General features: G+C 37.8%; 1 protein-coding gene and 2 non-coding genes across 4 annotated transcripts; all 3 read left to right on the plus strand.

Annotated features, from left to right (window-relative positions):
• Positions 1-19,169: 19,169 nt before the first annotated feature.
• On the plus strand, positions 19,170-23,057 carry RPL21 (ribosomal protein L21). 2 transcript variants are annotated; one of them, XM_045844938.1, is made up of 6 exons: positions 19,170-19,250; positions 21,098-21,176; positions 21,451-21,512; positions 22,051-22,163; positions 22,583-22,733; positions 22,928-23,057. In XM_045844938.1, exons 2-6 carry the CDS (start codon positions 21,110-21,112, stop codon positions 23,015-23,017), a joined length of 483 nt encoding a protein of 160 aa, XP_045700894.1. In that variant the 5' UTR covers positions 19,170-19,250; positions 21,098-21,109; the 3' UTR covers positions 23,018-23,057. The 2 variants fall into 2 exon arrangements, with proteins under 2 accessions (XP_045700894.1, XP_045700895.1); XM_045844939.1 differs by having other exon boundaries at positions 19,208-19,333.
• LOC123822800 lies at positions 21,873-21,943 on the plus strand. The gene has a single exon (XR_006786423.1). It is a non-coding gene; the product is annotated as a small nucleolar RNA SNORD102 (small nucleolar RNA).
• LOC123822804 lies at positions 22,205-22,331 on the plus strand. The gene has a single exon (XR_006786426.1). It is a non-coding gene; the product is annotated as a small nucleolar RNA SNORA27 (small nucleolar RNA).
• Positions 23,058-27,700: the final 4,643 nt, after the last annotated feature.

Raw genomic sequence — 27,700 nt, forward strand, 5'->3', positions numbered from 1 at the left:
CTAGATCTGATTTCAGAACTCCTCCTTGAGAGTGCCCAGCCCCATTATAGGCTACGCCCCCCATGCTGTCTCCCAGCCTATTTCTGTCTCTGTAAAGGCCTTTGCCTCTATCAGTGAAACTAGCTACTCTAATCAGAGGTGACAAAAATATGCTATGCAGAGGTCCTTTTCTCCCTAGTGAGTGCCCATAAAGCACTAGTACTCTTTTGTTTTCAGTCAGCCTGGAACCGGCCTCAAAAACTACTCAATCCAGGTGCAATTAGCCATAATCAATCAATAAATAAATAAATCGACCAGGGCTAATAGACTGAAATTTCTCAGTCCTCATCTAAATCATTACAAAGCAAGTGTGTGAGGTAAGAGGGTGAACCTCTTTCTTTCTTCTTTACAAATACAAAAGAAGTTTTCCCGGAAGAGATGTAGATAGCGCCAAGTGGTGGCATTACCTAGAAAAAGTAATCCTTAAGAGTTGATCCCAACACACCAACTGGTTTCCTTGAATTTATCACTAGTCCAACAGCCTATTAGATGCTTCCTGCCTACCACAAAACTCTTCATAGTATCTGTTTGCATATTTCCAAATTATACTTTGCTATCTAAACATAGTTAGGGCTCCTTAGTAGCTGCAACGACTTTCCTGACTCTCACCTTATGCTCTTCCTGCCCGAAAACTTCTGATATTTGACCAGGTTCTTCCTTATGTTGCACTGGCCATAAAGTTTAGGGCAGTTGGAGATATTTTAGAAGCTAGAACAAAAAGCAGGCTTCAGGAACAGAAATATCTGGATGTGGACAATGAAGAAAGTGTCAGGGGGTTGAAATTCTATTTGAATGTCCAAACACATGTTCACGAGCCTGCTTATTATGCCTCACTGTTTTCAGGTAGAGAATCAGATTCTGGAAGAGTGCAACCTTGGCCTTGTTCATTAAAATACAATTTTTATCTTGTTAATTTTTTTCCTGTTTCTCGGGATCTCAAATGAAAATTTTGATGGAAAATACTATTTTATGTAATTGTTCTTCACTATGTTTTTCAATTAGTCACATATTTCTGCCCTCATTACTTTAGTTATCATTACAGTAACATTATTCTGGAGATAAGAATTCTTGTTACATACTTTCTACACTAGAAACTCCCAATCAGTTCTTATTTAAAATTATTCTCCTGACAATCTACCAACACAAAAGATAAATCAAGCAGAGTTCATTGATACTCAAACAGAATTTGCAACTAGAGCCTCACAAATAGAGGACAAATCCATATTTCCTCCTAACTTGGAGAATTTTTCCTGCTAGAGTTAAACTGCCAATGTCTTCTGAAAGCCAAAACAAAACAAAACAAAATGTACTTTGTTAAAATCCCTTCACAGAAGAAAACACACACACTCACACACAAATGGATACAGAGACGTGAATTTAGCTTTTAAAGACCAAAAGTTATGAGTTTTATTTAGTATTTTACTCAACCCTGGTGCAAAATTATACCCTTGCTTCATTTTAAAAAGTCACATTCTTATTCATTTGTTGTCTTTATTGGATGACTTTCACTTCTCTGAGTTTTTAAGATTGTTATCCATTGCCATACCTTGACATAAGCTAAAATACTTTCTGCTTAAAATACCCTTACTAGTTACCTCTGGTCAAAGTGTCATTCTTTCATTGAGCTAATCTCTTCTGTGCAGCCTTTCTGTTCAGGGGTTGTTTTCCTCCCCTGCACCCTTCCTCTAATCTACGTGCAGTGCCATCACACATGGAACTCCCACACTGCTCGTACTCAGTGTCCTCCATCACACACTCAGAATATCGTGACACACCCACCCTTCTCTTCTACTAGACTCTTTGTGGTGTTCTTCAGGGCAAGGACCATGTTTTACTCATTCTTATCATTTCAGTACAGTATCAGACCTACTCTAGATGTTAATAAATAGTGAATGAATTTTGAGTTTTACTACTTTCTGCATTTAATTTACTTCACATTTCTTTTTAGGTTTCAATTTTTTCTTATTATCTTTATCTTAATGATCTCAGAGTGGAAACAAACAAACCATTAGAGACTCAGGAAACCACTTTGGTTTTCAGATCTGTATGATGGAGCTAGATACACAAATCTATTTTAAAAGCCTGTAGTAAAAATAAATTTCTCACTCTCTTCAGAGGAAAATGCTAAATAAATAGAAAAGGGGTTCAGTTTGGAAAACCATTTTGCAGTTTTTAATAAAGCCAGACATTGTTGAGTACAAATAAAAACTTGGCCAGGTATTCCTTCAGCAAAAATTATTTATTCAGGATAACGAAAGAATTGCCATCTTCTCCATGCAGCCACGGTGAGCCATGTGCAAGAAGAATGTGACACAAAGAGGAGGAAGCTCTTTTATAGAGGGGAGAGGAAATGGGAAAGGGGGTGCTGTTATGGTCATAGAGTCCTGTTATAACCACAGAGTTCCTCCTCTAGGGCTTTCAAGACTGAAAAAGGGTGTAAGAGTTCTTCCTACAGGCCCTCCCAATTCCTGTCACATACCGACCTATCTATCATCAAGCAATGCTAACCCTAGGCATTTACCCAAAATATAAAAAACATATTCACAAAAATATTTATGGCCACTTTATTCACAGTAGCAAAAATTGTAAGTAAATAACCCAAATTTTCATCAACAGGAGAATGTATAAAATAAATTGTGGTATAGTCATATAGTATAATACTACTTAGCAATAAAAATGGAATTGAACTATTGATACATCCAACAAAGTTCTCAAATCTCAAAAACAGAAAGCTGAACAAAAAGAGCCAGACAGAAAGAGTATATATGGTTTGGTACTGTTTATATGAAATTTAAGAACAGGTAAAACTATTCTGTGGTTATAGAAATCAGAATATTGGATGGTTCTGGTGAGGAAAGGGATTATCTGGAAAAGGAGCACCAGGAATTTTCCATGGGGATGGCAATGTTCTATATCTTGATTGGAAATATTGGTTACAAGATTATATAGATATAGATATATAGATAAATGTAGATATACACATATATCAAAAGTCACCCAGTTGCACAATTTAGGACATGTGCATTTTGGTATGTATATTTAAAAAAATCTATCCATATCTGTCTCTTTATGTATTTGTACACACACACACACACACACACACACACACACACACACTAAATCGAGAATGATGTACCACATTTAAAATGGTGGGCCACAGCAAAAATACATTTACTTTTGGAATTCATTTTGGTGTACTATTATTTTTATTTTCTTAATATGCTTTTCTTAAGACAATAGAAGTATAATTTTGGTACATTTAGCCTGGATCAACTGATAGCATATAAATAACAGAATATGGTAACAAAACAGAAAGATTGACGTGGAATTGAATTTTTCCTATGATGAAAACTTTTAAAAAGTTAACTTAAATAAACATGGTGGCCACGTAGGTGGAAGCTACACTAACATCCTCCCAACACCAGATTGGAACTACAACTGAAGTACAGAAAAAAAATCATCCTGAATAACCAACTGAACAATTAGCTGTAGAGAAGCCCTATAACTAAGGACAACAGAAGAAACAACATTACTACATCAAGACTCATAGGAAGTGAGGAAGCGTAAGAGGGCTGGTGCAGCTGAATTTCTGGAGGGATAGTTCAGTACCTGGGGGGTTCCCCCTGAGAAGGGGGAACCTAAACCCCAAGCTGGGCTCCTCAGCCTGGAGCACCAGAACTAGGAAAGGAACCGAAATAACATCCAACTGTGAAAAGCAGCAGTGTTCTGTCCACCAGGGAGAGAAAGCTAGAGATGCAGAGAGCTTCTTAAAGGGCCAACACACTAAGTATCATTTGCAGCCACTTCCTCTGGGCTCCAGCAGTGGGAGGGCAGAGTGGATTAGAAACAAGTGAGGGGAGTCTGGGAAAGGGTTGAAGGGTCAGCTGCCAGGATCTCATGCTCAGACATTTCCCATACTACAGGAGCCAGTAGGGGAAATGACCTGAGGCAGACAACTCCCCTCCAGATGGCATCAGCCCTGGGGGAAGCAGTAGCCCCACCCACAGGAAACCCTCTCACTCCATCCTGTGCAGCTTAAACTTGGCTGCTGAGGAATGTAGCTGGAGGCATTTTCAGTGATTAAACCTAACAGAAACCCTGCAGGCAGAGCAGGATCCCTGGGAGCTATGAGACTTTGTCTAACCATACTCCAAGCCCAGTGCTGGTAAAGATGGCCTTGGTGTGCAGCTTGGTCCTTTCCACAAGCACCCAGGCCCAGCAAAGGGAGCCACAACATGTGGGTCACTGATAGCTCCAAACAGGTTGCCCAGGGCTAGTCACAGGCAGCATCTGACATAGGGTTGCAAAGGCAGCCAAAACAGGAAGACAAAGACACAGGCCTGAAATTAAGGAACAAGAAATTCTCCAGAATTAAAGAACAATAATTGTCCATATTATTATTTCTCCAGAAGAAAAAATAATATGGAGACAATTTATCAGATATAGAGTTTAGAATAATGATTATAAGGATACTTAACAGCATGACATAGAAGACATAGAAACCATAAAAAAGGACCAGTCAATAATAAAGAATGCAATATCTGAAATAAATAATACATTGGAAGGAATAAATGGTAGGTTAGATGAAGTAGAGGATAGAATCAGTGTTTTGGAAAAGAAGGTAGAAAAAATATCCAGGCAGAGCAGCAAAAATAAAAAAAAAACATTTAAATAAGAGTTTAAAAAACATTTGGGACAACATGAAGTGTAGCAACATCCTCATCATGGGGATACCAGAAGGAGGAGAGAGTGGGCAAGGGATCGAAAACATATTTGAAGAAATAATAACTGAAAACTTCCCTAACCTGGTGAAGGAAAAAGACACACAAATTCAGGAAGTGCAGAATCCCAAACAATTGGATTCAAAGAGGGCCACACCAAGACACATCATAATTAAAATGTCAGAATTTAAAGACAAGGAGAGAATCTTAAAAGCCACAAGAGAAAAGCAGTTATCCACAAAGGAACTCTCATTAGACTGTTGTATGATTTCTCAACAAAATATTTCAGGCCACAAGGGACTAGCATGAAATATTCAAGGTGATGAAAAGCAAGGACCTACAACCAAGCCTCATTTACCCAGCAAGGCTATCATTTAAAATTGAAGGTGAAACAAAGAGCTTCCCAGATAAGAAAAAGCTAAAGAGTTTGTTACCACGAAACAAGTATTGAAACAAATGTTAAAGGGCTTGCTTGGATACGGGAAAGGAGGAGAAGAAGGAGAAGAAAGAAGAAGGAGGAGGAGGAGGAGAAAAGGAAGAAGGAGGAGAAGAAGGAGGAGGAGGGGGAGGAGGGGAAGGAGGAGGAGAAGAGGGAAAAGGAAGAAGGAGGAGAAGAAGAAGGAGGAGGAAGGGGAGGAGGGGAAGGAGGAGGAGAAGAGGAAGAGGGGGAGAAGAGGAGGAGGAGGAGGAAGAGGAAAATAGTTAAAAAATAAAATGGCAATAAGTGCATATCTATCAATCACTTTAAATGTAAATGGCTTAAATGCTCCAATTAAAAAACATAGGGTGGCTAAATGGATAAGAAAATAAGATCCATGTATATGCTGTCTCCAAGTGACCCATCTCAGAAAGAAAGATACACACATACTAAAAGTAAAGGAACAGGCAAAATATTTCATGCAAATGGAAAGGAAAGAAAGCTCAGGTATACTTATAACTGACAAAATAGACTTTAAAATCAAGGTTATAGTAAGAGCCAAAGAAGGACACTACATCGTGATAAAGGGAACAATCCAACAAGAGGATATAACCCTAGTAAACACTTATGCACTCAGCATAGAGTATGTAAATATGTAACATAAATCTTGATGGACATAAAGGGAGAGATCAACAGAAATATAGTCATATTAGGGGGTTTTAACACCCCATTGACTTCAGTGGATAGATCTTCCAGACAGAAAATCAACAAGGAGAGAAACCTTTCACCAGATTCATAAAAGAAAAAAGAGGGAGGAACCACTCTGACTGGTGTGGCTAGGTGGATTGAGTGCCATCCTGAGAACCAAAGGGTCACTAGTTCAATTCCCAATCAGGGCACATGCCTAGGTTGCTGGCCAGATCCCCAGTTGGGGGCACATGAGAAGTAACCACTCAATGATGTTTCTCTCCCTCTCTCCCTCCCTTCCCCTCTCTCTAGAAATAAAGAAATAAAATCTTTAAAAAAGAGAGAGAGAGAGGACCCAAATAAATAAAATCAGAAATTAAAAAGGAGAAATAACAGTAGACACCAAAGAAACACAAAGGATTATAAGATTTAATGAATAAGTATATGCCAACAAACTGGACAAACAGCAAAAATGGATAAATTCCTAGAAACATACTTCTTCCAAAGCAAAATCAGGAGAAATCAGAGAACCTGAGTAGACAAATTACATCTAGTAAAATTGAAGCAGTAATCAAAAAACTCCCAACACACAAAAGCCCTGGACCAAATGGCTTCACAGGTGAATTTTACCAAAGACTGCAAGAAGAACTAATAGCTCTCCTTCTTAAATTATTCCAAAATATTTAAGAGGAGGAAGACTCCCAAACTCATTTTATAAGTCCAGCATTATCCTAACTCCAAAACCAGATAAAACCACTACAAAAAAGAAAATTATAGGCCAATATCCCTGGTGAACATAGATGCTAAAATCCTTAACAAAATATTAGCAAACTGAATACAGTAATACATCCAAAAGATCATACACTATGATCAAGAGGGAATTATTTTGGGGATGCAAGTTTGGTACAACATTTGCAAATCAATAAACATGACATACTACATAAACATAAGGATAAAAAACACATGATCATATCAATAGATGCTGAAAGAGCATTTGATAAAATCGAATACCCATTTATGATACAAACTCTCAGCAAAGTGGGATTAAAAGGAACATACCTAAACATAATAAAGACCATAGAAGATATCCACTGCCAGCATCATACTCAATGGGCAAAATCTAAAATTTTTCCCATTAGGATCACAAACAAGACAGGAATGTCTACTTTCACCTCTCTTATTCAACATAGTACTGGAAGTCCTAGCCTTGGCAATCAGACAAGAATAAGAAATAAAAGGCATCCAAGTTAGAATGGAAGAATTAAAACTATCATTATTTGCAGATAACATAATACCCTAAAGATTCCACAAAGAAACTACTAAAACCAATAAATGAGTTTAGTAAAGTATCAGGATACAAAATTAATATTCAGAAATCAGTTGTATTTTTATATGCCAATAATGAACTATCAGAAAGGGAAATTAAGACAACAATCCCACTCACAATTGCTTCAAAAAGAATAAAATCCCAAGGAATAAATCTAGACAAGGATGTAAAAGACCTGTACTGGTAAAATTATAAGACATTGGACAAAGAAATTGAAGAAGATACAAATCAGTGGAAGCACATACCATGTTCATGGATAGGAAGAATTAACATCATTAAACTGTCCATACTACTCAGAGCAATCTATAGATTCAACACAATTCCTATCAGGATTCCAAAGACATATTTTACAGAACTAGAATAAATATTTCAAAAATTCATAAGGAACCAAAAATGGACCTAATGGCAACAGCAATCATGAGAAAGAGAAACAGTTGGATGAATCATGCTATCTAATATCAAACTATACTAAAAGGTCATAGTAAGTAAAACAGCATGGTACTGGCATAAAAACAGACACATAGATCAATGGAACAGAATAGAGAGCCCAAAGTCACCCACAACTTTATAGTCAATTAATATTTGACAGAGGAAGCAAGCACATACAATGAGCTAAAGATAGTTTATTCAATAAACGGTATTGGGAAAATTGGACAGATACATGCAGAAAAATGAAACTAGACCACCTTCTTACACCACACACAAGAAGAAATTCAAAATGGATTAAAGACTTAAATATTAGACCCAAAACAATAAAAGTCATAGAAAAAACATAGGCAGTAAAATTTCAGAATTGCTTGTAGCAATATTTTTTTCTGTTATATCTCCCCAGGCAAGGGAAATAAAGGAAAAAATACCAAATGGGGTTACATCAAACTATAAAGCTTTTGCACAGAAAAGGAACCATCTAAAAAATAAAAAAGACAACCCATGGAGTGGGAGAACATATTTACCAATATGCCTGATAAGTGGTTAATACTCAAAATTTATAAAGAACTTAAAATTTATAAAACTCAACACCAACAAAACAAACAGTCCAATTAAAAAATGGACAAAGAACATAAATACTTCTCCAAAGAGGACATGCAGATGGCCAATAGGCATATGAAAGATGTTTAACATCACTAATCATCAGAGAAATGAAAATTAAAACCATAATGAGATATCACCTCACACCAGTCAGAATAGCTATTAATAAATAAATCAAAAAACAACAAGTACAGGTGAGGATGTGGATAAAAGGAAACCCTTTTGGTAGAAATGCAGATTGGTGCAGGCACTTTGGATAGCAGTATGGAGTTACCTCAAAACATTAAAAATGACATTGCCTTATGACCCAGTGATTCCACTTCTGGGAATGTATCCAAAGAAACCCAAACACTAATTCAAAAGAATATATGCACCCTTATGTTTAATGAAGTGTTACTTACAATAGCCAAGATATGGAAGGAGCCCAAGTGTCCATCATAGAAAAGTGGATAAAACAACTATGGGACATTTACACAATGGAATAGTACTCGGGTGTAAAAAAAAAAAAAAAGAAGAAGAAGAAGACAATGTTATCCTTTGTGACAACGTGGGTGGACCTGGAGAACATTATGCTAAGTGAAATAAGCCAGTCAGAGAAGACAAATACCATATGATTTCACTCACATGTGGATTCTAATGAACTGAACTAACAAGCAAAATGGAGACAGACTCAGAGATAGAGAGCAGGTTGACGTTGCTGGGGGGATGGTTAGGGGGTTGAGGGATATAGCAAAAAAAGAAAAAGGATTCATAGTTATGGACAACAATGTAGTGATTGGGGGGAGTGGGGTGGGTGGAGGTGAGGAAATAAGGGGAATAAATGGTAGTGGAAAAAATACAATGAAAAAAGTTAACTAAAATAGAAGCAATTGTAAACACTTTGGTCACAAACATTTGTTTTGCTCTATAATTAAAACATTTTATTAAATTTCTAGCTATTTAGATATGTAAAGTAATGTATATATTTAGGAAACATGAAGATGAGAAAGAATGAGCCTTTGAAAGGCAAAGGGAACAGCATACATAAAGCTCCTGAGGCTAGAAAAAGCTTGGTAATGAAACTGAAGACAGGCAGTGGGAGCAACAAAGAACTTAAGGAACCAAGTGAATCTGAAAAGATAAGCAATAAGTGGTCTATAGAAGTCCTTGTAAACTAAGATAAGTTTTGATTTTCTTATAAGAGCAATAGAAAGCCTTTGGGTGGCTTTAAGCAAAGATGTGATATAATCAGGTTTACATTTTCAAAAGATCACTCTGATCAGAATGTAGAAAGTAGATAGAGTAGAGGCAAGACGGAGAAAAATGACCTTACGGGACCACTACTAGTTCAGGTGAGATTCCAGTGGTAACAGTAGAGATGAAAGGAGATAGGCCCTCTGGAGATATACTTTGCAAGTGGAACTGGACAAAATTTGCTGCCAGATTGGATATGGAGAGGGTAAGGCAAAACTTAAAGATGAAAGCAAGGTTTTGCCATCTACTGACATGGAGAAAACTGGCACAAAAACAGGTTTGGAGGTTAGAATCTAATGTTTTATTTGGACATGTTATTTTTGAGATGCTAGAGGGTATCCAAGAAGAGATGTCAGGCTGAATAGAAGTTTTGAGGAGAGGCCTAAATGAAAGAAATAGATTTTTATAGTAAGCAGGATTGATATGAAATTTAAAATTTTGGATGCAAATGGAAATCCTAGGAAAAAAAGCATATCTAGAGAAGACCAGTGGAACAATAGTCATACACCATATAATATTTTGGTCAACAATGAACTTATATATAATGGTGGTCCCATAAGATTATAATGGAACAGAAAAACTGTCACCCAGTGATGTTATAATTGTCATAATGTCATAGAGCAATGCATTACTCATGTCTTTGTTTTTAAGATTTTATTTATTTATTTTTAGAGAGAAAGGAAGGGAGGGAGAAAGAGAGGGAGAGAAATATCAATGTGTGGTTGCTCCTCACATGCCCCCTACAGGGGACCTGACCCACAACCCAGACATGTGCCCTGACTGGGAATCAAACCTGCAACCCTTTGATCTACAGGCAGGCACTCAATCCACTGAGCCACACCAGCCTGGACAGGGTTTTTAATAAGTATATTTTATTGATCATGCAATTACAATTGTCCTATTTTTCTCCCCTTTACTACCCTCCACCCTGCATACCCCCTCCCACCAGCATTCCTCTCACTTAGTTCATGTCCATGGGTAATACATATAACCCATGTATGGGTTCTTCATACATGGGTTCTTTGGCTTCTCCATTTCCCATACTATTCTTGACTTTCCTCTGTCTATTTCATACCTACAAAATAGGTATAAAATAGGTACCTACAAAAATTTATGCTTTTTATTCCTGTACCTTTTCCCCCATTCTCCTTCTTCTCTCTCCTTACTAATAACCCCCCATGTAATGTCCATTTCTCAGGTTCTGTTTCTCTTCTAGTTGTTTGCTCAGTTTTTTTTTAGGTTCAGTTGTTGATATTTGTGAGTTTGTTGTCATTTTACTGTTCATATTTTTTTAATCTTCCTTTTCTCAGATAAGTCCCTTTAACATTTCATATAATAAGGGCTTGGTGATGATGAACTCCTTTACCTTGACCTTATCTGGGAAGCACTTTATCTGCCCTTCCATTCTAAATGATAGCTTTGCTGGATAGAGTCATCTTGGATGTAGGTCTTTGCTTTTCATGACTTGGAATACTTCTTTCCAGACCCTTCTTGCCTGCAAGATTTCTTTTGAGAAGTCAGCTGATAGTCCAATAGGAACTCATTTGAAGGTAACTACTTCATTTTCTCTTGCTGATTTTAAGATTCTCTCCTTATTTTTCATCTTGGGTAATGTAATTATGATGTGCCTTGGTGTGTGCTTCCTTGGATCCAACTTCTCTGGGACTCTCTGAGCTTCCTGGACTTTTTGGAAGTCTATTTTCTTTGTCAGATTGGGGAAGTTTACCTTCATGAATTTTTCAAATAAGTTTTGCAATTCTTATTCTTCCTCTTCTCCTTCTGGCACACCTATGATTTAGATGATGGAATCTTTAAAATTGTCTTGGAGTTTCCTAAGCCTCTCTTCATTTTTTTGAATTCTTGTTTCTTCATTCTGTTCTGGTTGAATGTTTATTTCTTCCTTCCACTCCAAATGGTAGATTTGGTTTCCTGGTTTCCTTTCCTTCACTCTTGGTTCCCTGTATATTGTTCTTTATTTCACTTTGCATAGCCTTCCTCTATTTTGTGAACATGCTCAGTCATTTTTGTGAGCATCCTGATTACCAGCCTTTGAACTCTGCATCTGATATGTTGGCTATCTCTTTGTCGCTTAGTTCTATTTTTGGAGCTTTGATCTTTTCCTTCATTTGGGCCATATTTTTTTTTTCTCTTGGTGCACCTGTTACATTGTAAGGGGCAGAGCCTTAGGTATTCACCAGGGTAGGGCAACCCTGGTCACTGTGTTATGGTGCTGTATGTGGGGGAGGGGTCCAAGAGGGAACAATGCCATTTACTTGGCTCTTGCTCAGCTCTCAGTCACTTCCCCTGCTACCCACAAGCAAATGGGGCCCTTCTGCTGTGATTCCCAGTCAGGTGGGTTTGTGTATGTTCTAGGATCCTGTGGGTCTCTCCAACAAACTCTCCTGTGAGGCTGGGACTTTCTCCTGCAGCCAAAATCCCCATGGGTTTTTACAGCCAGAGGTTTTGAGGTTTTATTTCCCTGCACTGGAACCATGGGTTGCATGGTCTGTCTTGCTCCCCAGTTGTTCCTCCCGGTTTATCTGCATGCCAATGTGGAACAACCTGGTCCTCCAGTCACCACCTTGCCATGTGTCCTCTGTACCTGGCTTCCCATCTCTGCCCCTCCTACCAGTTTGAATGAATGTTTCTTCTTTAGCTCCTTGATTCTCAGACTTCCATATAGTTCAATTTTCTGGCAGTTCTGATATTTTTTGTTTTCCTTCTTTTGGTTGTGTGAGGAGGCAAAGTGTATCTACCTATGCGTCCATCTTGGCCAGAAGTCATTCCTGGTTTTTTTTTTTAAGTGATTCTTGTGTAAACAAAAGTACTGCATTGCCAGCTGTATAAAACTATAGCACGTACAATTATAGTAGTAGGCTATACCGTCTTGGCTTCTGTAAGTGTACTTTATGATGTTCCCACAATGATGAAATGGCCTTATGAGACATTTGTCAGAATGTATCCCTTTGTTAAGTGATGCATAACTGTGATTCCAAGTCCTAAGGAAGTCTATTACTTAAAGAACAAGGAGATAAGGGGAAGCCAGTGAAACAGCCTTCAGAGTATTTAGAAAGGATAATGTTTCAAGGAGGAAGGAGTGGCCAACAGAGTCCAAGCTACCAAGAGATTAAGAAAGACAAGAACAGGGAATGTCTTTTGGTTTTGGCAAAATGGGAGCATTTGATAACCTTGACAAGAGCAGTTTTAGTGGCATGATTGGAGCAGAAGTCAGATTAAACTGAAAACAGAAGGGGAGATGAGGAAGAGTTAACAGGGTTTGGGTATTAGGTAAAACCACATTGCTGAAATCTTATAGTTATTGATGTACAAAACCAGTAATTTCATATGATTCTGTTTTTAAAAGCTTGATGGAAGAAAATACGGTGCAATAGATGGCAGGGAAAATTAGGTCGGTTAGGGCCAAGATGGAGAGGGTAGTGGGTTTATGGAAATATTAGAGCATATTTGTACACTGATAAAAATCAAGTAGTCATCATCTGAAAGAAAGATGAACAAAAGAGACAGAAGATTTGATAATCAAAGAAAAATGTGAAACAGTCTTTACATGCATAGGTAAGCACACTAACTCCAGAACTCCAGTGGAGAATGCTAATACTACTCAGTATACATTTGAGAATGGTTGATCATGAACTTGTGGCAGGGGCTAAAAAGTCAAATGTCTACAGGCAAAGCCAGGTAAATAACTGAAGCAGGCTGAGTGGACACACAGACACTGAAATTAAAGGGATGGAAAAAGACATTCCATGCAAGTGGAAACAACAGAAAAGCTAGAGTAACAGTACCTGTATGAGATAAAAATAGACTTTAAAACAAGGACTGTAACAAGAAACACAGAAGAGCAATTCATAATGATAAATGGACACAGCCAAAGCAGTTCTAAGAGGGAAATTAAAAGAAATACAGGCCTACATTTAGAAACAAGATAAATATCAAATAAACAACCCAACCTTAAACCTAAAGAAACTAGAAAAAGAAGAACACACAAAGCCCAAGTGAGCAGAAGGGAGGAAATAAACACCAGACTGGACATAAACTAAATAGAGACTTTTAGAAAAACTCCAGAAAATATCAGTGGAACTAACAGCTGCTTCTTTGAAAAGATAAACAAAACTCATAAACCTTTAACCAAACTTATCAAGAAAAAAAGAGAGGGGATCCAATTTTTTAAAAAAAATTGGAAATGAAAGAGAAGTAACAACTGACATGACAGAAATACAAAGGATTATAAGAAAATACTATGAACAACTATGTGCCAACCAATTGAACAACCTGGAAGAAATGAATAAATTCCTGGATACAATCTTCCAAGGCTAAATGAGAAAGAAACAGAAAATTAAACAGACCAATAACTGCTATAGAAATTGAATGAGTAATTAAAAAAGACTCCTAAGAAACAAAATTCCTAGACCAGATGGCATCACATATATTTTACCAAACATTCAAAAAATAATTAATACCTTTCTCAAATTATTCCAAAAATGTGAAGAAAATGGAAGGCTCCCTCATATTATAAAGCCAGCATCATCCTGATACCAAAGCCAGACAAAGACACTACAAAAATAATTATAGGCCAACATCCTTGATGAACATAGATGTAGAAATCCTCAACAAATTAGCAAAGCAAATTCAGCAGTACATTAAAACCATCAAACACCATGATCAAGTGGTATTTATTTCTATAATGCTAGGTTGATTCAATATCTAGAAATAAATTATTGTGACATCCTAAACAAAATGAGGGAACAACCATATGATCATGCCCTGGCCAGGTGGCTCATTTGGTTGGAATGTAATTCCATATACCAAAAGGTTTGTGGGTCTGATTCCCTGGTCAGGGCACATACCCAGGTTGTGGGTTCAATCTCCATTTGGGACATGTTGGTGAGGCAGCCAATCAATGTTTCTGTCTTCTCTCTTCTCTGTCTCTCTCTCCCTGCCTCTCCTTCTCCCTCTCCCTCCCCTCCTTCCTCTCTCTCTAAAATCAGGTAGAAAACAAAGCATTGTGTAAGGATTAAAAAACTATATGATCATATCAATAAATACAGAAAAGCATTTGAGAAAATCCAACCTTTATTTATGATAAAAATTCTCAGTAAAGTAGGGATGAGGGGATCATACCTCAACATAATAAATGCTATATATATGATAAATCCAGAACTAACATCATGCTTAATGGTAAAAAGCTAAAAGATTTTTAAGATCAGGTACATGACAAGGATGTCCACTTTTACCACTTTTATTCAACACAGTATTGGAAGTCCTAGACACAGCAACCAGACAGGAAAAAGAAATAAAAGGCATCCACATAGGAAAGAAAGAAGTAGAACTGTCATTATTTGCAGATGACATGATACTATACATAGAGAACCCTGAAGATTTTATGAAGTAACTATTAGAATAAATGAATTCAGTAAAATAGCAGAATACAAATTAATATTCAGAGATTAGCTGCATTTTTATATACCAATAATAAACTATCAGAAAGAGGAATTAAGAAAACAATCCCATTTACAATTGCATGAAAAGATATTAAATACTTAGGAATGAATTTAACCAAAGAGGTAAAAGACCTGTACTCAGAAAACTATAAGAAATTGAAGAAGACACAAATAAATGGAAGGATATACCATGGGTAGGAAGAATTAACATTATTAAAATGTCCATACTACCCAAAGTAATCTACAGATTCAATGCACTCCCTATCAAAATACCAATGTCAGTTTTCACAGTACTAAAATGAATAATCCTAAAATGTATATGGTAACATAAAAGACCCTGAAGAGCCACAGAAATATTAAGACAGAAGAGCAAAATTGGAGATACCACACTACCTAATATCAAACTACACTACAAGGCTATAATAATCAACTACATGGTATTGGCATAAAAACAGACATAGAGATCGATGGAAAAGAATGGAGAGCCCATAAATAAAACCATGCTTATATGTAAAATTGATCTATGATGAAGAGGGCAAGAGTATACAGTGGGGTAAAGATAGTCTCTTCAATAAATGCTTTTGGGGAAAACTGGACAGATACATGGAAAAAAATAAAACTACTTTCTTACAGCTACCCAAAAATAAACTCAAAATGGGTTAGAGACTTAAATGTAAGACCTGAAACCACAAATCTCCAGGAAGAAAACAGAGGCAGTAAACTCTTTGGCACTGGTCTTACCAATTTTTTTTCTTTTTGGCTATGTCTATTAGGACAAAGACAACAAAAGCAAAGTAGATGGGACCACATCAAACTAAAAAACTTTTGCACCACAAAGGAAACCATCAACAAAACAAAAAGACAACTAACCGAATTTGAGAAGACATGTTTGCAAATGATATATCTGATAGGAAATTAATACCCCCAAAATATAAGGAATTCATACAGCTCAACATTGACAAAGAATCCTATTTAAAAATGCACAGATGACCCAAATAGACATTTCTCCAAAGAGGATATACAGATGACCAACAGACATATGAAAAGATGATAACATCACTAATTATCAGGCTTTAATACAGGCTTTAATACAAATTAAAACCACAATAAGATATTGCTTCACACCTGTCAGAATGGCTGCCATCAATAAATCAACAAACAAATGTTGGCAAGGATGTGAAGAAAAGGGAAACTTCATGCACTGTTGGTAGGGTTGTAAATTGGGGCAGCCACTATGTAAAACAGTATGTAGTTTCTTCCCAAAATTAAAAATAGAACTACCATATGACCCGGCAATTCAACTTCTGGGGATTTATCCAAAGAATTCCAAAACACTAATTCAAAAAGATATATGCACCCCACGTTCATTGCAGCATTACTTACAATTGCCAAGATATGAAAGCAACCTAAGTTTCCATCAACGGATGAGTGGATAAAGAAATTGTGGTACATGTATACAATAGAATATTACTCAATCATAAAAAAGAATGAAATATTTCCATTTATAAGAACATGGGTAGATCTAGAAAACATAATACTACCTTAAATAAATTAGCCCAAGAAAGGCAAATATCATGATTTTACTTCTATATGGAATCTAAAAACCAAAATGAATGAACAAACATGGGCCTGGAGATTATTATACTAAGTGAAATAAGCCAGTCAGAGAAAGACAAATGCCATATAATGTCACTTTTATGTGGAATCTAATGAACAAAATAAAATGATAAACAAAACAGAAACAGAGGCAATGAACACATGGAACAGACTGATGGCTGTCAGAGGGAATGGGGGAGGAGGGGGCTGGATGAAAGAAGGTGAAGGGATTCGCCAAAGAGTATATATATATAAAACCCATGGACACTGACAACAGTGTGGTGATGGCCAGAGGGAAGGGGATGTGGGGACTAGGAGGATGAGGACAAAGGAGAGGTGGAAAGACATCGTCAATAATGTCAACAATAAGAAAAAAGAAAATGGCATAAATAAATAAATAAATAAATAAATAAATAAATAAATGGACAAAGCAGAAACAAACTCAAATACGAAGAACAAATTGATGGTCACCAGATGAGAGGGATGTTAGATGGATGAGTGAAAAAGGTGAAAGGGATTAAGAAGCACAAATTGCCAGTTACAAAAGTACTCAGAAGCACGTACAGTACAGAACAGGAAATATCGCCAATAATATTATAATAACTATGTATGGTATTTGATGGGTACAGAATTATCATGGTGCTCATTTCATAAGGCACATAAACCTAATCATTATCTTGTATGCCTGAAACTAATATATTGTATGTCAACTATAATGAAAAAGTAAATTTAAAAAATAATACTAGTTATTTTGAAAGTATGAAGTAAATTCCATTATTGGGGCATCCTACAAAATACCTGACCAGTACTCCTCCAAAACTGACAAGTTCAGGAAAAACATAGAAAGTCTGAGAAACTGCCAAGGAGACATGATAACTCCCTGGCATGGGGTATCCTGGATGGGATTCTGGAATAGAAAAAGGGAGGACATACAGAGGGCCCATAGACATATGAAAAAATGCTCAACATCACTAGTTATCAGAGAGATGCAAATTAAAAACACAATGAAGTATCACCTTACACCTGTCAGAATGGTGATCATTAATGAACCAACACATAACCAGTGCTGGCGAGGTTGTGGAGAAAAGGGAAGCCTAGTGTACTGTTGGTGGAATGCAGACTGGTGCAGCCACTGTGAAAAACAGTGTGGAATTTCTTTAAAAAATTAAAAATGAACCTGCCTTATAGTCCAGCGATTCCACTGCTGGAATATACCCCAAGGATCCTGAAACACCAATTCAAAAGAACTTACGCACCTCTTTGTTCATAGCAGCACTACTTACAATAACCAAATGTTGGAAACAGCCCAAGTGTCCATCAGTAGATGAATGGATTAAAAAACTGTGGTACATTTACACAATGAAATACTACGCAGCAGAAGTAAGGGACTCCTATATTTCTGGACAGCATGGATGGACCTGCAGACTATCATGCTAAGTGAAATAAACCAGTGAAAATCAAATACCATATGACTTCACTTACAATTGGAGCCTAATAAACAAAATAAACTGACCAGAAAAATACAGACATGGAGGCAGGGGACAGATTGATTGCTTTAGGAGAGAAGGAGAGGTGAAATGGTGGAAGGGGGAGGGACTAGTCAAAGAACATGTATGAATGATGAGTGGACATCACAACAGAGAGGAGACTGACTGTGGGCTAGAGGGGTGGGCTGGGTGGAGAGAGGCAGAAGGGAAAAAATTGGGACAACTGTGATAGAATAAACAGTAAGAAAGAGGATATTACAAAAGTTAAATAAGTCTGAATAAACTATAACAATTGCCTTCTGTATATTCAAATCCAGCTTTAAAAGTTTTTCCTAAATTTGCATTTTATTCCCTTGACTACTTTCACGATATATGTACCTAACAATATGAAATATTGTTTTAAAACTGTATAAATTATCATACTACATATATTTTACATCATCTTCGTTCTATTTCTGGGTTCATTCTTAACTTACTAGCGAATATTTCATTACATGAGTATCCCACGAAGTATTTATTCGCTTATTGATGGATGTTCCCAAATGTTTGCTTCTATTCACAGCGCTATTATGTACATCACTGTCTACGTATCAAAGTTTCTGTAAGATACATACTTCGGAATGCTGGGATTTAGTATTTGGACATTTTCAGTTCCACTAGATTTTGCCAAACTGCTTTCAAAGGCTGTAACATGTATGCACTTATCAGCCAGTGCGTAGTAGGTCCTGACACATTTTAGGAGAAAAACTTTTGAGAGACATACACATTGAATAACATTCTTGCTTTAACCTTAGTTTTACTTTTGTGTCCATATAGTCATTCCTATAAACAGCCAGCAACTACGAGCCCTAAAACTCGATGCTCTACGACTAGCCACAGCGTGATACTCAGAGACACAGACACGCCTGCTTGCGGCGTTATCTTCTTACGCAAGATCGGACGTCGGCACGCTGGGGTCGTCGGCGTTTTGTTTTACGTCCCCGAAAGCCCTTTTCCGGGCTGTCTGACAAGATCCAAGTATCAAGTTTATTTTTGTCGACTGCTTCTCTTTCGTAAGAAAGGAAAATATCCTGACAGGCTCTTCTTTCTCTCAGAGGGGATTCTCTAGTCGTCTCTAAGAGGCTGTAGTCCAAGAAGAGCCTTTTCCGGCTGGCCTTTTTCCTTCAGGCAGTGCCGCTGGCAGCCCTCAGGCCCCCGTAAGGCGCGCGCCACCACCACGCCTCTTTCTTTTCGGCCGGAACCGCCATCTTCCAGGTAGGGTGTGTGCGTTTCTCTCGGCGAACTTGGTTGTGTTGAATTGTAACTCTGAGTCTGCTGAAGCCGCCCAGTGGGTCCAGGTATATTGTCTGGGTCCCTGTGGCATGGGTGGTGGAACTGTGTTTGTCCAGACTCGAAAAGCGTGCGCCTGGCGGCTACGGGCTCGGGCCGGGGGCCGAGGACGGGACTGCGGTGCCGCGGCTTAGCACAGGCCAGGCTCCAGAAAAACCAGTTTGAATCCGCCGCGTGAGGCGACTTGAGTCAGTCTGGAAAGATATTCCTCTTGTCTGTGTCGTCACGGCTTCGCTTTGTTAGTCTGGGCCTTCTGGGACAGGCTCTGTGGGGCCGGGCCGCGTGGTGGGATGCCGTTCAAATACCCTTCTGCGCGGCATTTTTACTCCTAGGTTAAAACCCACATTTGTAATGCTATCGGATTGGGAGTTAGGGGTAGGAGGGACGGTTTCAAAACTAGGAGTTGCCTTTCATCTGCGGTGAGGTCTGGTTGTGTGTGAAAGCCTCATGGTCGGAGAACGGAATAGGTTCGCACTGTGCTCACCTGGATAGAGAACTCCAGACTACTGGTCTTTGGTGCGTGAAATGTTATCCCATTGTTTTTGGCCCTGAGCGCATTAACAAAGGGAAAATACTTTGCAACAGGCATTGTTGTGTTAATGCAGAGGTATGTTGTGTTGAATGAATGGATTCTCGAATGATTGATTCAGTAGTTCAGGGGAAAGGTTATTGCAGAATCATCTAATCGTAGTGTCTTAACTTTTGGTCTAACTTGTAGATAGTAGCGACCAGCCACTAGAGTTGAGCAAACTGAAGTCTGTACCCCATAGTGGGTTTCAGTTTGGGGAATAAAAGAAACTGTGCATTGGGTATTGATGTAAAATGAGTTTCTTACTAGGGAAGACGGGCCTGATGCAAGGAGCATATGGGCTCTGGAGTCAGAAATTATCCCTTTACTGATCTGCCATTTTTGACATGTTACTTGGAAAGATGCAGAGCATCTTTCCTCGTTTATAAACTTAACACAGATTTTTACGAACTTAATATTTTGAGGATGAAAATAGGGAACCTGCCATGTAATAAATAGGTGCTTAGTTGCTTCTAAAAGTAAAGGGTGTAAGTTTTAACAGAGGTTTGTTTGGCTGTGGGTGGGTTAGGTGAAACATTCTTGTGCCTCTCTGCCTCACAAGTTAGATGAAAAGGGTACTTGGGTGGAGTCACTTTTCTCTAAGATTAAAGGAATGTTGATTAGGAGACTGATTTACGTAGAACTCGTGTCAACTAGAGACTTAGGTATGTTTTGCCTTGTAGTAATTGTAAGCAATAGCAGTTCTCTTCTTAGATGACCTGAAACATTTGAAACCTTCCGGGGAACAAAATGAAAGGTTCTATCCTAAATGCATATAGGTAAATTCTTACCCAGTGAGTTAGAGATTTTTGACAGTTAATATTTGTACAAGAGATACTGCCCAAAAACTGGGTTTACAATAAAAGGACTTTAATTTGCCATGTAAAAATGTAATGCTGAGTTTTGTTACACTTTCCAACAATACCTTCTAGTTAGTAATAGCTTCTAGTTGCAATATCTTCTAGTTAGTAATTCCTGTGCCCTTAGCATTCTAGGCTGGGATCTACGGTATGGGGGGGTCCTGTTGGGTTTATTATATTCTAATAGGCAAAATACTGGCTTGATTTCTGAAGTCCACTTCTGTTACTTAGGAATTTTAATGTTATGGAACTTAGGTTTCGCAAAGATTTTACTTGCTATAATGATGGTTTGTAAGAAATATTTGTTTGCTGTTACATTTGACTTTTATATTTTCTGGTTTCAGTAATTCGCCAGAATGACTAACACAAAGGGAAAGAGGAGAGGTACCCGTTACATGTTCTCTAGGCCTTTTAGAAAACATGGTAAGTAGATTTACCCCCTTTGTGACCAAGCATGGCATACATTTCTGCTATATTGATACATTTGTGTTGAGATTCTTATAACGTATTCTTGATAATGGCAGCTAACCAGTACCTACCTTATTTTGTAATAACAAAGCATAAATTTTATGCAGTAGTTTTTAAATTGTCAACTTGAATGTTTTTAAAATGCATGTAGCTTGTCAAATGTGTGTGTCAAAAGCTAGTGAAATTATATTTCTTTGACTTGACTTTTTAATCCTGATACTACTTTTAGGAGTTGTTCCTTTGGCTACATACATGCGGATCTACAAGAAAGGTGATATTGTAGATATCAAGGTAAATTATAAAATTGGGGAAGTAACATTAAAATGTAGAACAGTTGGATTTAATATAACCGCACTTTAACGTAACCACAGTGTTTATTGCACCTGCTGGCTCCTAAATGGGGGGAAATGGATTGCTCTTGAATAGCTAATTTAATTTTACTTTTAAAGCCAGTTTTTAAAGTGCTATTCTTTAGTTTTAAGAAGTGTCTCATTACTGGTTAACAGCTAGTAGGGAAAATATAGGAGAAATAATCATGAGAGTTTGGTGATAAGGAATGCCTTAGTGCAAAATTAATTGATGGTGATTAATAAAACCAGTGAAAGCTATGTTCTTTTGTAACCCGTATTTAAGTGTATCCTGGCACTCTAGAGCTTAATGATGATTGTCTTTTTGATTGCTTAAAGCAGTGTGAAAAATGCATTTCACCGGCTCTGAAAGCTCTTGAGTTGCCATTTAAAAGAGAAGTCTTTTAGTTACATTAATAGAAGTCAGTGTTTAAAAGGAAGGGAGGATTTGCTGGGATGACATTTATCTCCTTTCTTAACAGGGAATGGGCACTGTTCAGAAAGGAATGCCCCACAAATGTTACCATGGCAAAACTGGAAGAGTCTACAATGTCACCCAGCATGCAGTGGGCATTGTTGTAAACAAACAAGTTAAGTAAGTAATGAAATAGTTCTTGGCTAATTCATATTCCCTCATACCCCCTTTTCACTTTGCCAATTGGACTTGTGTCTTTATTGGCCATTCAAGTGGGGCAAAGGAACTACCCTTTTAAAACTCAAGCAAACTGGGTGTTTGTCTTGTATCCTGTCAGAGGAAACAAGTTGAAACAGACATACTGAGAAGTCTTAATGGGATTTGGATAAGCAGTTCTAGTTTCCAGAGTATAAAGTTCGATAATGTAAATTTTATTAATAATCTGGTTTTGGCTAAATTACTTAGTATTTCAGTGTCTGTTATCCTATTTAGGGGTAAAAGGCTCATGGTTTATTTAATAAATGAAACTGCCAAAATGAGCTTTTTGAATTTCAGTTTTATTTTTTATGAGGCATTTATAAGAATTTTGCTTTCTCCAGGGGCAAGATTCTTGCCAAGAGAATTAATGTACGAATTGAGCATATTAAGCACTCAAAGAGTCGAGATAGCTTCCTAAAACGTGTGAAGGAAAATGATCAGAAAAAGAAGGAAGCCAAAGAGAAAGGTACCTGGGTTCAGCTGAAGCGTCAGGTGAGTGCTTGACAAAGGGTTTTTTGGTTGGTCTTGGGAACTATAAAACTGTTGCTCAGCAATTTTCTTTTATATGAAAGTAAGAGAGAATGGAGTGTTTTTTTTTTTTCATTGTTTCTGAGATCGCTTTGAAATTGAGTTATAGTACTTTACATAATTATTCCCTCACTTTTTTTTTTTTTTTTTATTTATAGCCTGCTCCACCCAGAGAAGCACACTTTGTGAGAACTAATGGAAAGGAGCCTGAGCTGTTGGAACCCATTCCCTATGAATTCATGGCATGATAAGTGTGGAAAAAATAAAAGACTTCTATACTGATAAAAATGTTGAATTCATTGGGTGATGTCTTTACTAAAGGAATTTAGTGGGGGTTTTTTCTGGCTGAAAGACGTGGGGTGGCTTATTTGCAACAAAGAATGTACTCCATTGATTAGGAAACAGCATTTGTTGCATTATAGTTAAGCTCAAGGAAAGTTGATTACTTACAATTAGATCATAAATAGCTGTAGTTTAGGGATCAGAAACTTATCTTTGAAGGCTCATACTTAAAAATGGATTGTTTCAAGTACCCTTTGTGAGCTACATAGTAGTTCTGAGTTGCTTCCACCTGTCACGCAACATGGCTTAGAAAATAATAGTGTTTGATAATTTGGAACTAGAATATCTTTTTTTTCTCCTAAGGATAAATGTCTGTATCACATTTAATATGGTGTGTTGCATTCTAAGCCCTTTACATGTTTAGCCCATTTTACATAAAAGAAAGCTGAGGCACAATTAACTTGCACAAGGAGATTCAGACCCAGGCAGTTTGGCTCCATCATCAGGTCTTAGTCACTAGTGTTATATTGCTTCATATTAACGGGAACATTTTAAAGCTACTTTGTATAGTTGGAGCACATTTGAGTTACTCTGTTAATTCTTGGATATTTATCTGGACGTGGTAAAAACATCTCAAGACGTATCCAGAAGCGAATTGATGACATCCTATCCTAGCTGCCTTCAGTGTTCTATGATGCCTGTAGTATAACATCAGTTGGTTTGAAATGGGAAACTTGGCACTTAGAGTGCTCTCCTTCCCACTAACGGACAAGAACCTAACCATTTTTGTGACTTCAGTGCTGCGAAGGGGTAAACCCAACGTTAGTGGCTTTCAGTTTTCTTCAGTGAAATGTGATAGTAATGAGTCTGCTTTGGTATTTAGCAAACCTGGTTTTGAACCTCAGTGTATGTCTAACATAACAAATGATGCATATTAGCTGCTATTAAAGGTTCACATCTGAAAACTAGAAAATTGTGTTCAGTCACCCTTAATTGGTCAACAGAATTCATCATCACAGAAAGCAACCAGAAAAAAAACTTATAAATTGCTTCTGTTGGCATTCCTGTTCTAAGTTTTTCAGTTTTAGTTGATGACAACACTATATCCAGTTGAAGTCATTTTATACTTGCACATGTCTCTCACTTTGCACATTTTGAAATTCTATTTCCTGAGGTTTTTTCCTGGCCATTACCAAGGCAAAATAAGGTACAAGAGTTGGTGTTCACAGTCCCTTTGTTTCTTCCCTCTTCATTGATTATTCCTGGTCTCTTGTGTCTTTGGCCCTTTTCCACTTGCTGCTTTCTTGACTTCAGCCTATGGACTTAAAAACAACAATAAAACGAGAAGCTTTCCCTGTGCCTTTCTCTGGTAGCTTACTTTCCCAGTCCCACTGCAGATAATGGCTTCTGCCTCCATCACTCCAATGCAGCTACTCAGGGTTTACCAACACTTGCTGATTAAATTTAGAGACTTTTCAATTTAACTATCTCCCTAAATAATATGCCAGTGTTTTCTTTTCCAAGTATTATGGCTTCTGCCATAATACTTTTTCCCAGTTCTCCAGCTGGCTGCATCAACTAGAAACTTGATAAAAGTGCAGACCTACTCAAGGACAATTTGAGTCAGAAATTTTAGGAGTGTGGTGCAGCATTCAAAGCTCTGGGTGATTAAGATATGTGTTTCAAGTTTGAGAACCCCTGTTCTGTCTTAGCCTTCTCTAATACACTTGGGGGTCAGATTTCGGAGCTCATGGTCTGAAATTCTAGATCTATATTTACAACTCCCTCTTGGGCATCTCCATCTGGATGTCCTGCAAATATACATGTTAGTTTGGAAGTTTTTACTACATGTATTAAATTGAAATTCTTGAGCTTTGGGTAATGTGTGTGTGCGTGCTGATAAAATGTGCCTTCCTTGAAATGCAGGTCCTTTTAGGTACATCACAGATTGTAAATTTATAAATTTTTCCCATCTCTCAACACTTGTTGCAAATGAAGAAAAGCTTTCTTACTCTGGAACTTTACATCCTGTTCTAAGAGTCAGGACTGTAAGAGAGGTTGCATGATTACTTGGACTTTTAATTGTTAATCTAGCCAGGTGTCTCTTAAGGCCACTGTTTTTGTTCAGTTGAACCCAATTCCAAGGGCAAATTCTTTGACTTCGTCTTGAAAGTTGTAGGAGGGAAAAAACCTCACTCCATTTTATATCTCTTACATTCCCACTAGAGTACATTAGTATTTTATCTGTACTAGGGTACATTAGTATTTTCTCTGTAAATGTTAGTGCTAACATTAAAAGAATGTGCTAGAAATTAGCAATAAAAATTGCTAAAATAAATAAGATACGGTTGTTTTTTTTTTTCAGTGGAAGAGAGTTGAAACAATTTGATGTATTTGAAACATGAGTTTATAGCATTTCTTCATCCCAGCTCCACTTGGGAAAAATTTTTATTCATTCAAAACCTCTTACCTGTTAAGAGGAATTGCTTGGTTATGAATAATAGGCAGCACCTGAAGCTGTTGCCTGCTGAGGTAGAAAATATGTCGAGGAACGGATAACCAGCTAGCCAAGGTTCCATGTTGTACCTTTCAAACAGCGAAAGTGTGGGACAAGGAGCAAGTGGCAGGCCATCTCACAAAGCCCCAAAGGGAAAAAAGGCACAGAGAAAATACTTTGATACACACTTGTCTAGCAAGAACAGAACTTAGGGAAATTATTTGGCTTGGAAAAGAAATGGCAGTGGGATACTATACTATCCACAAAAAGAGATGATCACTTAGCTGAAGTGAAGGTGTGTTGGGATTTTTTTGCTCCCGGAAGAGAAGAAAGACTTCAGTTCGATCTGCTTTGTTGTTCTGTTTACGTCAGCAGAGTACTCTCCATCTTGCTTTCCACAGCGGTGGACTACACCAAGATTTGAAATTAGAGGGGTTGGACCATGGGTGGCAAACTCAAGGCCTACGGACCAAATATGGCCTTCCACCTTGTTTTATCTGGCCTGGCACCTTGTTTCTACCAGGTGGCAGTGCCAAGCTCCTTGCCTCTAGTTAAGGAGTAGTTACATTTATACTGCTCTAAAATCACATTCGAACCTTTGAAGGCAGCTGCCAGGCTGATGTGACCGCCAGTGAAAATGAGTTTGACACCACTGGGTTGGACAGTCTACTACTGAGTGGCTCTGACTGCATAAATTACTATGCTTGTCTGAACCTCGATTTAGAAGATATTTTACCAATTTCAAGGATTAAGGAAGAATTCAGGTTTAGAGTTTGTTAATTCAGTAATTTATGAGTGATAATTATTTTAACATGGGGATGCCTGTGAAGGGAGGCAGGAGTATCTTACATTTTGTTGTCCTCTCAGTAAATGTTTCATAATAGAAACGTGGCTGTTCTGTGTATTCTGTACCATCACTTAGCCATACAGATTTTCAATTATTTTGACTGTCGAAATAGGGAGTTGGTAAAAGACAGAAACAATTCTTATTCTGGGGAAAGTGTCAAAACTCAGTCCTTGGGTCTGCAGTAAGTGGCAGTAGTAAGCATTTAGGCTACACAGGAAAAGCCATTGATGTGTGTTGGGTGGTGGTGGAAGAGACATACTAGTGCGGGACAGTCAGACCTTTGGTGAAGATTTGTCCCAGGGCTAGAAATCAAGCTTATTTAGTATTAATTTCCTGCGTGTGGTGATGTTTGCATATTCTAAATTTTGTCCTTCACATTCATTCTGTACACCCACGGATTTGTATGTTCATATCTGCCTACTCATTTCTATTTTTCTAAAATGACTTCAGCAAGCCTATTATGTTAGCTGGACCACAATTTTACATGACTGGACACAAATGCAAATGAAGTAGAATACAACAGCAACAATTTACACAAGGCTATTTGTAATTCCACAGTTAATAATTGCATTAAAACGTCATGCAATATCTTGTGTATTTGCAAATGCAAAGAGCTTTCTAAGTAGAGCGGAATAACATTTTGAGCTCACTGAGCAAAGGTGTGATGTAAATGTAAAATGAATGTCATTATTACCTGGGCAGAGAACAGGAATCCTCCTTATTGGGTGACCCTAAACTTAAATGATCTTATTCCTGACTGGGAATGTAAGACTGAATGAGGTGAAGAGATAAGCCCTAGATTCAGCCAAGAAAGGGCTTATATGCCCTTGGAAATTCTGCATTTAGACTTAAAAAAGTGAAGTTTGTGGCAGATACCATTGACAGCTGCTCAACAGAGGTTCTCTCTCTGTCCCTTGATTTCTAACAGGTAGCAACTGTATCTAGCCCCTGGGGAGGAACTGTGATTGTTCAAGTTAGTCATAGCAATCCCAGTCTTCTTTGCCAGATATTTGGATAAACTCCCAGCTTCTCAGTTCTGGCCATTGAAATGTGAAAGAAAGTCTGCTGGGTTCTTCCTGAAAATCATTTCACAATAAGAAAAGACAAAGATCCTCCCTCCGTGCCTGAATGAGGACGTGATGTTTGGTGAAGCAGGAGCCATATTGTGTCCAACAGGGAGAGGCCAAGAGAATGTGAGACAACCACCCAGACCCCCTCTCACTTAACTGCTCAAGGACCCCTGGAATCGAATTGTTTCAAGGTTCTGTAAATAGTAACTGTCTTTATGGTGCCCTTTCCCCAGTT

Source organism: Phyllostomus hastatus, unplaced genomic scaffold (assembly GCF_019186645.2).
Source record: "Phyllostomus hastatus isolate PE091 unplaced genomic scaffold, TTU_PhHast_1.1 phas_contig_41, whole genome shotgun sequence".
NCBI lineage: Eukaryota > Metazoa > Chordata > Mammalia > Chiroptera > Phyllostomidae > Phyllostomus > Phyllostomus hastatus.

Coding starts and splice junctions, on each gene's coding strand:
- RPL21 (XM_045844938.1), top strand. CDS start 21,110: ATGACTAACACAAAGGGAAAGAGGAGAGGTACCCGTTACATGTTCTCT. Junction 21,513..22,050: donor GTGATATTGTAGATATCAAG/GTAAATTATAAA, acceptor CTTTCTTAACAG/GGAATGGGCACTGTTCAGAA. Junction 22,734..22,927: donor GGGTTCAGCTGAAGCGTCAG/GTGAGTGCTTGA, acceptor TTTTATTTATAG/CCTGCTCCACCCAGAGAAGC.